Source organism: Perissodus microlepis, chromosome 6 (assembly GCF_051167445.1).
Source record: "Perissodus microlepis isolate ML-2025 ecotype Zambia chromosome 6, ASM5116744v1, whole genome shotgun sequence".
Classification (NCBI taxonomy): domain Eukaryota; kingdom Metazoa; phylum Chordata; class Actinopteri; order Cichliformes; family Cichlidae; genus Perissodus; species Perissodus microlepis.
Genome location: NC_140466.1, coordinates 17,742,514 through 17,755,898, shown reverse-complemented (window position 1 = coordinate 17,755,898; position 13,385 = coordinate 17,742,514). Strand labels below are relative to the sequence as shown.

At 40.3% G+C, this 13,385-nt stretch overlaps 1 protein-coding gene across 1 annotated transcript in view; it reads right to left on the bottom strand.

Annotated features, from left to right (window-relative positions):
• Nucleotides 1-3,018: 3,018 nt before the first annotated feature.
• The window catches only part of LOC146385469 (uncharacterized), a 50,715-nt gene continuing 40,348 nt past the window's right edge, over nucleotides 3,019-13,385 (bottom strand). The window contains exons 2-6 of the mRNA XM_084931207.1: nucleotides 9,686-10,843; nucleotides 8,678-8,980; nucleotides 7,735-7,852; nucleotides 6,887-6,997; nucleotides 3,019-3,517 (exon numbers count right to left, since the gene is read on the bottom strand). Of these exons, the coding sequence (XP_084787333.1) occupies nucleotides 3,343-3,517; nucleotides 6,887-6,997; nucleotides 7,735-7,852; nucleotides 8,678-8,980; nucleotides 9,686-10,838 (1,860 nt within the window). The 5' untranslated portion in view covers nucleotides 10,839-10,843 and the 3' untranslated portion in view covers nucleotides 3,019-3,342. The remainder of the gene's footprint in view (nucleotides 3,518-6,886; nucleotides 6,998-7,734; nucleotides 7,853-8,677; nucleotides 8,981-9,685; nucleotides 10,844-13,385) is intronic.

Here is a 13,385-nt window from a genome sequence, read left to right as displayed (position 1 = left end):
ACCTTCAGCTTGGCAAAGCAGTTCATTTCACATTCAAAATGCACTACAACTACCAAAAAACTTTATTCAGGTCTCAAATAAACTCATTCTTCCAGAACACTAGCAAAGGTTGACAGCCGACAAACACACTTTGTCACCCACAAAACAATGACCTAAAAATAAAAAACACTAACAACATGTAGCATTACACAGTGTTTTCTTGTGTAAAACAAGGACACATCTCTGTTTATAGTTTCAATATATGTTACTGGAATGAATCAGACATCATGCAGAATTCGTTAATATTTGTTTATGTATTTTTATTTTTTTGCACTAAGTAATCCCAAAATACAAGAATTTGTATACACACCATCCACTGATACACATACAATAGTAATGCTAATCTACTCGGTCTTCTCCATTTGGCCACAGGTTCTCATCCACATCACATCTTATGTCATCTAGGGCAATACACCTAGGAAAGAATCTTCTGGCATGCCTGATCCATCCCTGGCAATCTTCTGCTGATATCTCCAGGCATCCAGCATTCATTGCATCCAGGAGGGACATTTGATCATGTGGATGATGGTCGTAAACCTTCCACCGCCATGAGGAAAAGAATTCCTCTATGGGGTTGAGGAATGGAGAGTAAGGTGGGAGGAAAAGAGACTCCATTCTGGGATGGGCTGCAAACCACTCGGTGACTGCACGGGAGTGATGAAATGCCACATTGTCTCATACAATTATAAATGTTGGCTGATTCCTTCTCTCCGCATCCCTTTCCTCACCTAACACAACCCTTCCATAGAGATCATGCAGGAACGCAAGGAGCCGTTCAGTGTTGTATGGCCCAATTAGTGGTCTGTGTAACAGCAGTCCATCAGTGGATATTGCTGCGCACATTGTGATGTTGGCACCCCTCTGGCCCGGGACATTCACTGTGGCTGTCTTCCCAATCACATTCCTCCCTCGTCGCCGTGCTTTGGCCAAGTTGAAACCTGCCTCGTCCACAAAGATGAAAATGTGGTGTGTTTGCCTGCCTTCAATCTCCATGACTCTCTAACATAAATCCACAAGGCAACATAAGCTGTTACAGTAGTAAATTTGTAAAAATTGTCTTTGTGTGTGTTTGGTTTTGTTCAAAAACAGATCTGTATTTTATTGTGATCTTACCTGGACATACTGGTTCCTGAGTTGCTTGACATGTTCAGAGTTCCTCTCAAAAGGCACAGTGTACAACTGTTTCATCCTGACCTGATGTTCTTTCAGGACTCTAGAAATTGTTGTTATGCTTACACTGTAAATATTTGCGAAAGTAACGTTGTCTGCCAAGACTGTCTAATTTCAGTGAGTTTAATCCCATTGTTTCTGATGACCATATCAACAATGGCAGTTTCCTGCACATCAGTGAACATCCCTCCTCTCCCTCCTGTGTGAGGTAACCGTTGAGTCCTAAGCAGAAATGCAACAACAATTAAAAAAAAGCTTATTTACTTCTGAAATGTGCAAATGCCCTTGCAGAATACAAGTTACCTGTTGGTTTGCCGGAAAACTCTAGCAATAGATGCCACTGTAGAGCGTTGCAGATTTGGCTGCACTCTCTGACCAGCCTCTCTCATTGAGTGACCATGATTTACTACATGATCAATTACAGTAGCTCTGATCTCATCTGAGACTACAGCTCTTGATCTTCCTCTTATTCTTCTTCCACCACGCATACGTATTCCTCGCCCCCTCCCAGCCACTCTTCTTCCTCTTTCAGCCACTTCTCCATTTCTGGCTGGGTCCATGTTTACATCACAAAACAAACCTATTCAGCAGTTGTCTCCTTTTGTAATGAAATTGAAGGAGTAACACCTGTGTAGATGTTCATCTACAATGAGAATCAGCTGTGGCTGGTTAAACTGCATTTTTAGATTTAAAATATGTTTCACTAAAATATTGCTGTTGAATTTTGCTGTCTTATTCAGTTTTGCATTATGTTATTGTTTTGACCATAAGTTTAACAGTTTTGAAAACAGCATGTAAGTACATGCAAAATGTCCTGTACGTACAAAGATTTTTGGCAGTTGTTGTGTCTGAGTGAGAAAATAATTCATGAAATTTGAGAGATGTAGTCATTGAATGCATTTTGTGCCAAAACAATGATAACTGATCCTCAGTTTAGCCCACATAGACTTCTGTTGTGCTCACTGTGTGAGGAGTTTTGCAAAAGTGACCTAAGTATTGAGAAATGTGTCCTAGCGTCTGTACAAAACTGTAAGCTGAAAAAAAATCTAAATAAATCTAACAGAGCGACAGCAAATCAACAATCTGGTGCATTCTAAAAAGGATTTATGCATTTGCCAACACAGCTAACTCAAGAGGCCTGAAAGACCATGCCTAAAATGGATGATGACAGAATTATTTCAACTGTTAAGAAAAACAGCTTTAAAAAATCTAACCAAGATGAGAACACTCTCAAAATATTAGTGATATCATTGTTAATGTCTACAAACATAAAACACGGAGGGTTTACAACAAGGTGCAAACCACCGGTTACACTCAAGAACATGAAGGTCAGATGAGTGTTTTTTAGAAATCCTCTGAAAGAGCCTGCACAGTTCTAAGAAAAAAAAAGGTCAGATGATAAACTTGCAGAAGAATGACGGGAAGAGAAAAATATGATAGGGGCATGGTTGTGGTGTGTGGTGGCCAGTGGAACCCGGCACTGGAGTTTATGGATCTAGTTGCTTCTTTGGACACTTAATTTTGTTCTACTCAAAGCAAAACTTATGATACACAAGTTAAGACTTCTGCAGAATACAAATCAAATCCATTTTAAAAAAATCGTTTTACATTTTAAAGACTTTTCAGATGAGGCACTTCATGTTACAGCCAGCATTCTCAGACTTCAGACTTGCTGATAAAATGGGATGATTGCTCGTGGCAGTTCAGCAGCTTTATACAGCATGAGCGATGTGGCCACTTTTAAAACCGTTGCTCAACAATTCCAGTGCAGCCTAAAGTGTTTATAGACATCAAACCACAAGACAGCAGTAGATACATAAAAGGTTTATCACATTTGCACACTTGCACATGTACACAGTATTTTCAAACACACGTTTCTGTTCACTCAGTCACACAGTCATATATGCCAAAATCCAAAATTGTTAGGCTTTTTTTTTAATTTACACATGCAAAAACACAAATAAAGTCATATGCACTAAGTGTAAGATGATTATACAGCAGTTAATACACTTGGGAATGTGAGACAGTCACTACTGGGTTTGGTTAGGGTGTGAACTTTTTAGGTAATTCACTGGCTGTGTGCTCACTGAGCTTAATTTAGATATAGCATGAATGAGGAAACAGTTGGACCCCCTAGAGAAAGGAAGTCCTGAGGTCTTGTGAGGAGTTTTGTCCTGATCCAATATTGGCCCACTCATCTGTAGAGCTGGGTGGGAGGTCTGACATAGCTATTGCATGCTTATCTCCTTGCTGGGCATTTATTTTGGCCAGGGTTGAAGCCATATTAGCTGGGTCAACTGCAGCCATCCTGGTGGAAAGGACAAAAGAGCGGTTGGCAGTGATTAGACCAGTTGAAACAGGAAAAAAGGAGAAAATATACAGCCGTCTGATAACAGGAACAGCTCTCATTGTTGTACAATGGTATAATATTAGGTTAGTGCTAGCAGGAAAATGGGATAAATTTCACACAAATGAGAAAATCTATTTTGCTTCACGCAAAAACAAAGACAGGCACCTTTCAAGCGATGAAATTGAAACACACTTTCAAATGGCTTGTTCGTAATGGTTGTCAAACTGCTGTTAAGTATGCCGCTCTAAGCGAATGCTAATATTCTCACTGGAAGGTCTGTTTATTTAATGATTTCCACACCAGATGGAGAAGCTTACGAACTGTGCTGAAATGAGATACCTGGGAGCTAATGACACATCTAGATACAAACAGATCACTTGACATTATTGAATAATTGCAGGGGATACCGTCCTGGCTGAAATTTTTAATATGTCCTAGTAGACTACCCCTCAAGGGCAACAATGCGGCTGTCCTAAGAGCACTTCCATTGTTGCCTGGGTGCTGAATATTTGCACGTTACCCAGAATGCCTGATGAGTTTAATGTTCACACAGCTGCTTTGGGTTTTGTGTTGGGCTCGGGTGAGGTTTACGTTGGTTATTGTCAAATGGATATTAAGACATTTCTGTCCTCTTGTCTCTGATTTTCAAGGCGATGTGCATCATGCATTTAAGTGTGGCAGGCAAACATTCAATATGGATGGGAAGACTTAATAAGAGAGTGGGGCCTGTTAGGTCGAAACAGCTAGGCTAAAGGTGATGGAGGTGGGAGCTGGATTTGGTTACAGTTTAAAGCTCACTGAAAAATAATCTTAGAGCACTGTGGAGGTTTTTTTGTTGTTGTTTTTGATAGGTTTGTAGCTTGAACCTATTCGCTGGAACGTTGAAGACAATATAATTACACAGCAAGCAAGACACGAAGTAGGCAAAGTTCTTCATGTTTCTCGTGCACGGGAGAGAACCGGACAAACGCCGTTCCTTCGCTTGACCCCAGTTGCTCTCGTCCGCTCCCCCGTAACACTGCTCTTTTATTGAGGTTACATGAATATACATAGGTTCATTAACATATGATGTCTACATACAAACAAAGAGTACCTTGCCTGTGCGTTGTGTAAGTGTGTGTGTGTGTGTGTGTGTGGGGTCAGAGTGTGACTCCATAAAGACTTCCCTAAACCTGCTGGTCTGGAAGTCCAGCAGTTCATCTAAACAAAAGGCACTTAGCCTAAAACAGATATAGATACGTTTATCCTACCATAAAACAATAAGACAAGGTACGACCTCTTCCCATGCTCCCAGGATGTAGGTGTGCACACAAAGTTTGCAGACTATTAAGGATCAAACCTCTACCAATCTAAAACTAATTATAAAACTCTAAGCATATATAAGTAGATATTTCTAAGCATAAATGACAATCAACAATACAAAACCTAACAGTTTTTTTGTCGAGCTGTTTGCTTGAAGTTCCAAGGATAATGAAGTACGATCTTTTTTCTGCGGCTATGATTTCAGCCAAGCACCCACTGAATTGTGCATCAAAGACAGATACCGTCCTTCCAAGTGAAACCTCATGGACACCAAGTTCAATGCAATACCAAAGAGTTTGTAAATCCCAGCATCTTTTGTTCAGGTACAGTTGTTTACAGCCACCTTGACTCTTGAAATACTTTTTTGGGGGGAAACATTTATTGCTAAAGAAGAGTTTAAAAACCAAAAAAGTATTTAAAAAGCGAATTTTGTTTTCTATTAACAGGAATTTTGGTTCTTCTGATGACGACTGGATTGTCACTGCTGCTGCAAAGACTCTTAACAAGGACACATTTCAAAATTACTGTGTCGACTGTTTAATAATTCAGTGTTGCTTTGTTATTGTCTGTGCAAGGCAGGCATCACATTTCTACTTGTGTCTTATACACATTCACTCGCTGAAGCAACACACAAATACACAGACTCTCAATTTCTAAAATCTCTGAATTTTTAGTATTTTTTGTTTACAGTTGATTGTCACCACATGCATATTTTTCACATGGTCTCTCACTGCAAGCACACAACTGTAGCTTAATTACTGATCCAAGCCCACCGGTCTGATTAGCAAAAGCAGTGGTATTAGCCAGTAATGCTCTTGGTTCACGGGATTCACATTCTCATGTGACATTTTGAGCAGAATCCCGGGGCTATTACACTATAAAAGCGCCAAGAGGGAATCAGCTGAGAAGCACACAACTGGTGGCTCCTGACCTCCTATACAGGTCAGTACATGATATTTAGGCAGGTCACAATGGAAAAGTAAGTAAGTGTAGCTGAGGAAAGAAATCAGTGAAATCTTGTATCTTGTAATCTGTGATGAAGCCTAGCGAAGGCTGCCAATAAAATTTAAGCTTTGTTGCATTAGATTATTTTTAAAGTTTAAAGTTAAGATTCCGTTTTAATTCAACATCTGTGAAGGTTGTTTGCACCTTCTGCTTGCTTGTCAGTCCTAAAATAGTTTAAGAGATGTCACTTTGTATAAATGCACAGCTCAAAAAAGTTAAGGGATCACTTAATGCATGCCATGCCCATGGAGTCTGGTCAGTAGCCCACTGGAGATCATTTTGTAGGGCTCTCGCAGTGCTCCTATCATGCAAAAGAGCAGATACCAGTCATGCTACTGGGTCGAAGCTCTGCAAAGCTGTTCTTGTGTAATGGTCTTTCTCAGTTCTGAGACTGTACAGGGAGACACAGTAAACCTTCTTATGGTGGAAAGCATGGATGTGTCCTGAATTGACTGCTGGTACTGTCTCATGTTACTAGCAGTAACATGGACACTAACAAATAGAAAAACTAGGAAAAAGGGAGGAGGGAGGGATAAGAAAACCATTCTGTTTTTAGGGAGTCTTGTTATTGCCTCTGCAGTACGCCTGTTGTCATTTTCATTTGCACCAAAGCAAGTGAATTGGATTCACAATGGTTTATGATTTCTAACAAGACAGATTGATGTCCCTGAAGTTTAACTGGCTCTGTGTTATACTGTGAAAATGAAGCATTACCTTAATTTTCTTTTGAGCAGTGTAAGAAAAAACAAAAAGGTTGGGAAGAGAGAAAAAGGCCAGGCTTAAAGAAGAATGTGAACACTGTATATTAAATGTTTTGAATGTGACTTTGCAGTCAGCAGATCTCAAGTCAAATAAACACCTGTGGAAGATTGTGTGTTAGGTTGTGTTAGATTGCAAAATGACGCAATTCTGGCAGCATTTTATGACTCTTAATGTTGTCCCTTTCCTTTATTTTTGCAGATACTCTCATGTGTGCTGTACGCATCTATAACACTGCAAGAAACACTGGTGAGAACATACTGTTGAGGGTCACCATTGCCCGCAGGCAGTGTATCATCACTGTAGTCATCTCCTGTAGTTGCCTCTGGTTCAACACACTCTTCCTCACATGCACGCTGTCGGGGCAGGCTGCTGCACGCACACAAACACATAAACAATATCCCTTTATCACTATTATTGCTCTTCTTGCTTACTCTTGACCTTCTACAAATTAACTGCACGTTGCAATGAGTCATGTAGAGAAATAAAAAAGTAGCCAAGTATATAACTGAAGCAAGACCATTCTCTTTTGTGAACAGAGGAGGAAATTCTGACCCAACACTGGATACAGTGGTCTGATTTCATCATGTATCAGTGTTGAAATGTTACCTTGAGTTCAGGCAACATCTAAAGCAATCATGTGCCAGTTCTGCTCTGAGTCCCATCTGTGATTGTAGCACTTTTGTTGTTACAGGTAGCAATCAAATGGTTTGTTTCGGATATCAGAGAAAAAGAAGTGGAAGGTGGCTGACACTAGTGCAAATGCAATAAATGTTAGTTGCATTCATGTTCACAAAAGTAATTAAAAAAGGTGCTGCTTTACAAATACAGAGTCAGACAGATATTCATGCAATGGTATTGTACAAATTTGTGTTGTAAAAGAAATGTGCTTTAAAATGAGGCTGTTTGATGTGTAGTCTAACCTAATCAAAGAATAATAATGGAAGGCAGGCTTTAAAGGAATACTGCTGGCCAGAGATTAACAAGCAAAGCATTTTTGCTAACAAGCAAAGATTAGAGCTGTAATTTGAGGAACTCAGGGGCTATAAAAGAACTGTTTTGAATCAATGTTCCTGTAGATCAAGTGCACAGAAGCTGGTGCAACTTACTTGTTTTTGTGACGACGTTTGACAATATAGATAATGATGACGGCGGTCTGCAAAACCAGGAAAACTGCAGCAGTAACAGCTCCGATTTTCCATGGTTCCAAGCCTAATTCAGTTGATTCTAAACAGATACAATAAGGCAGAGAGAGATAAATTGCAGGGCAGAGCAGGTGGAAGCATTAGATTTAATACAAAGTTTGACATACTTGTGGCTGATGGGCAGCCACAAGTATGTCAAAGTGTCCAGCAAATGTACATACAGGAAGCTCTTATATGAATATGTGCAGTCTAATTATACATGATGGTTTTTCATAGAAGAAAAGACCTTTTGTTTTTTGCTACCGCTACGTCATTTTAAACAATCTGCCAGTAAAATTGTGCCAGCCCAAACTGGCATGTGTCTAATGGCACTGGCTCCTACAAAAAATATGAAGCAAATACAAGAGGCAGAAAACAGCATGTTGTAGCCTGTGTGACAGGAGGGTCCAAACTTTCTGGTCTTCCCCCACCAGTTAGGGTATAGTTAGCCTGCACAATTGCTCAGTGGAATGGAAAAACATCAAGCTGGCCATCTGCATATTTTGCTGGCAGAATCATGATAATGATCTGTTTTCTTCTTCTTTATTCTGCCCAAGTTTTTAATGTGAAAAAAAAAATCTCCTGTTGAATATTTCCCAAACTATTTATAGCCTAGGATGTGTTTCTAAAAGTGTTTGAGAACTACAGCAAATCTAATATATGACTTTTGGAGGGAAAAGTTACAGCTGCTATTGTAAGACTGCTGTAAAAACACACACACACAGAGACAAAAAGGTGCAACAAAGCCTAGAGAGGTCAGTCCCAGGGCAAACGCAAAGACCACATTGCAATCACCAATCAATCTACCATGCATGTCTTTGGGCTGTGTAAAATACATAGTTATCTATACTGTAAGTTTAGCTTTTACCTGGATCTTTAACTAGCTCATTGGTCTCCCCCAATGCCTCTCCTTCAGTCCTGGGGTGTTCGGCTAGATCATCATTCATAAAATTATCCAGTGTAGGATGGGCATCAGCTGGGTCATACAGGAAAAGGTCATTGGTCGGGGTGATGATCTCATTGCTGTTAAATTTCTCATCATCTAGGTTTCTTTCTTCAGTCTCCACATCAATGAGGAATAAATCCACAGTGGAAGCCTGGTTCTCAGAGCTCTGCAATATGGTGGTTTCAGCACCACCATCAGGTTCTGGGCCAGAGATCCCCACCACATCTAGAAGTGAGGTTTGGTATGTGACACACACATGAAAATGAAGAGTAGAGGCCTAGACTAAGGTTTTGTCAAGTGGAGCAGTGGAATGTAGAATAAAGTACAGATGTGCCGTAGCTAAAAGACCCTGGTGGGTCGTAATTTGTATGCATTTGTAGCAGAAAGTGTCTTTTCTTTTTTGCATAGGTCTCAATGACCAATGACCGTACAGGAATGGAGGATTAAACTGATAAAGGATTCATGTTTGTATCAATGTACTCAGAGTAGAAATGTCAGATGTTTCTGAGCAAACAGAACAGGACTAGCCAGTGTTAAATATTCTTATTTACATTATAGGGGTTTTCGGACATAGTCTAGTAACCAGCCTTTTTTGTTGCACTAAAAGCTGTTATAGTCCTAATTTAAGGTCTTTAAGTATGTTATGATGCACACAATGCAATGCTCAACCAAATCTGCTGAGTCTTATGCAAATGCAATTTTAAAGACCATTGCAGTTTTAAGTTTTTGTGACCCAAATTATGAGCTGGTTCTAGATATTCTGCATTTCAGATATTTAACAGAGACAGATGAACTAAGATTAAAGTTAATATGACAGATAAAACTTACTCTGTCTAAAAGATGAAAGATTATAGACTGAAGCCTTATTTCTTAGTGTAGGTTACACTTCAGTTCCTGTGCATTTTCCACATTTTTGCAACTCCACCTCACCTTGATCCTTTTTTGTACTGTCAATTGAAGTCTCCGAAGCAAGCTGCTCCTCTTCTGCTTCTTCTTTTTGGCCATCTCTTTTATTCACGAGCACCACTGATTTCCTCTTGATCACACTCTCTCCATCTCTGTCATCTACTTTTGCTTCCCCCACAGTTGTACCTCCTAATTCTACCTCTACTGAAGCTCCTTCCTCCACTAAATGACCTTGTTCTTGTTTTTCTTCTGGTCCATCTGGCTCTTTAGCTATGTTTACATCTTCCTCCTCAAGTATTGGCTCTCTGACTGCAGTTTGTGTGGCTTCTATCTGATAATTGTCCAAAAGCAGCGCTATTGTCTCACCTGCTGTTTTGTCTAGCCGAGTTTCTTCCTTATCTCCTATCTGTTCCACATCAGCCTCTCCAAGATTGAGTTCAGGCTCTCTGTGTACTGCTACCTCCTCAACATCCAGAGTTTCCTTTGTCTCCTGTATTTCTGTTAGTGTTGCACCTTTTTCTTCTGACAGCACAGCCTGATCTTTGTTGTCCTCCTGAATTTTTGCCATTACACCTGAATCCTCTCCTGTCTCGTCTAAAGTGGCTCCAACTCCTTCTACAACCTCATCACTGAATTCAGTTCCTAGAGTCTCATCAATAACCCTCACAGTGTCTGCTTCTCTGACTCCAGTTTCTACACCTGCTGTGGTTTTCTCCACAGATCCAGCTGCTGTTTCATGCTCTTCCATGACAACTCCTCTATCAGATACATCTTCAGATGCATCCACCCCTGCTTCATCCTGCTTCTCTTCAACACCAGCATCTTCTTTACTGATGCCCATATTTTCATCCTCCACTTTCTGCTCCAGCACTTCTGCCTCAAAGTCAGCTTCTTCCTCAGCTGCTTTCTGGACTGTGCCCGGATCCACTTTTGCATCACTCCCTCCATCCGCTCGTCCCAGAGCGACCTCCACCACCTTCTCCAGCAGCTGTTTCAGCACTTCCTCTGTCCTACGACCCTCCACCTGCTCTGAGGCTTCCTGCACAGCTTGCTGCACCTCCTTCAGGCTAGGAGGGGACAGTACTGCTGGTGCCACCCCTGCAGAGGTTAGCTCTGGTTCCTGTGGTGAGGTCCGTCCATAGTGGGTGCCCTCAGTGGAGGACTGGATAGACGTCATCAGACCTAAGGACACAGTGAACAAACGGGAATATAGTACGTTTAATGACATTTAATTTTTTTATTGATAGTGATGAATATTGATAATTTAACATACCTAAGGACTAGTTACTACATCTTTGTATATAATATGCATGACATTTTCACATGTAATGAACATATAAAGTATATGTGGTAGCATTATCTCAGATTGCCAGTGAATCAAATCTAAACACATCTATTTATACTTGTTCCTTCACTTTGTCATACTATTATTTATTCATTTTGTAGATTATAGTTAATTAAACTAGTGGTTTGGAATCAGTAAGCAGTTGTGACTCGTTCATCAGAACATCACTGTATACATAATCACACCTATCTACTACCTCCCTACCTTGTATTATTAAAACCACTAGGAATCCTTTCAAAGCGCAGTACTCCATGTGTACTCCAAATGTGTACTCCAAATGTGTACTCCAAAGCAATCACAGTAATTTCCAGGAAGATCCTTTTAATGTCTTTTGTTTCTAGAAATCTTGCTCAAAATGCCAAGTGTGAGTGTGTACACCACCACAAGACATACACTGAGACTCCGGATGGTTGGACGGCAAATACCCAATGGAGTGTGATCCCAGCAGGTGACGAAGAAATGAGGGAGGGTGGAAAACAAACATTGCCATGTTAAATATTGTCACCTCAAGGTTTCTCTGTACCACCAGGTGTCCCTATGGTGTCGTTAGATGAAGTAGCACCGCAGTGCTAAATGGTTTTGAGACTCTTACAAGGGTTGTGGTGAAGCATGGACGGCATGTCACACACACAGTGAACTCTGGAGGAGCAATTATAAGGAGAGTGTGAGTGATGCAACCATTTAGGCCTGAAACAGTGCTAGAGAAAGCAGAGCTGAGTTGGAGCCCAAAAGACTACAAACAAAATTTCACAATATTTAAAAATATTTAATGAGTTAGTTTACTGAGTGAAAAGAATCCCTTATGTTACCAGGTTTTTTATTATATAAAGCATTTGTTTCTACTAAGATGCCCACTTCTCTGTTATCAGCCCGATGTGCACAGCTAGGATGTCGAACAGCACAGTGATGCCTCTTGATTGCATGATTAGTGTGGAAATCCAAGGAAATTGGAAGCAGGTGTTTCATTAATTGGGTTGTATGGCTAGAGGCAATGAAAAATCCCTAGGTGGGTTTTTTTTGCTGCAGTTTATTTATATTCATGTCTAGGTTAGCATCACAGAGGCACTCCAAGAGCACCAAACACCCACTTGGATAGTTTTGTTTTTTATATGGATACAGTCATTGAAGCAAGCATGCATATCCATATTGTAAAAGTACAACAGCCGAATAAAGTAACCAAACATTGTTCTGTTACTACACCTAGTTTATCACATGCTACCTCCATATATCTAGGGCTAAGGTTGTCCACCTCTATGTTACAGACAGCAATATCTCAGGACTTTTTGGATGGTTTGATGCATGTAAAGCTTTACTGTGGTGATCAACAGCCATTTGTGTCTTTCTATTCATGCATGCATCCTAATGACTTTGCGTGCCTCTGATGTTCTCTATTGACATTAGGAGATTCAGATTTATGTCTTTGAGTAAAGAGACAAATAATCTACAGTGACCAACTAATTTATCGGATGACCATCAAATTTTGCTAATGCTTGAATTTTTTCAAGCATTAAATGCTTGCAAACTGTGCTTTGCAAACTCTAAATGCAAAACGGTCAAACTTTCTGATTGTAGCATGCTGATGTCAGTGTCGTAGCTCAAAAAACAGCACACAGCACTATGCCTGTGAAGTTTGTTAGTTTCAAACTGAGATCAATCATTAGTAAATAGTAATCTTAGCTGAAGAAATAAGACCAATGTACTGCCTAAGAAGACAGAAACATGACCAAAAAAACCCCAGCAAATCCAAGTCAATGAGATTTTGATGAAGAAACCTTCTGCTGCTCTCTTGACCCTGTGACAATGGTCACCACAGCAGTTTTACACCAGATCTCCTTGCTTACACAACCCGAAAGGGGATTTGCATCTCTGGCTGGAATTGAACCAGCAACGTTTGCTTTCCAGGCAAATGTGTAAACACCACACTATGGAGCATATTCAGTGTGGTTTGGATTATATGGATTATATCGTAAGCACTTTCCATCTTTACACTTTAAAATAAGCTGAGTAATTTCATTAGCACAATTTATCGTCATGCTAGATTTTCGCTATCATCTCAACTTTGGTAGCATGACTAGAGCCATTCACTAAACATAAATACCTCTATTCATTCACCCCCACGTCAGTGTGTACTGGAATGTAACATTTTTTTTACCCCACCCCCGACGCAACCACACACACACACCCCCCCCCCAAATTCCTCGACCTCTGTAAGAAAAAGTAGTGCCTTTGATAGCTCATACCGTAGCTGCATTGTGATCTGCCTAATAATAGTAAGACTTCTGGGAAGCTTTACTGTATCTTGCTTTTCAATGAATCATCTGATCCTCACCAAAGGCTACACTGATTCTTTCACCACAGGACCAGCATGGCAAAATGATA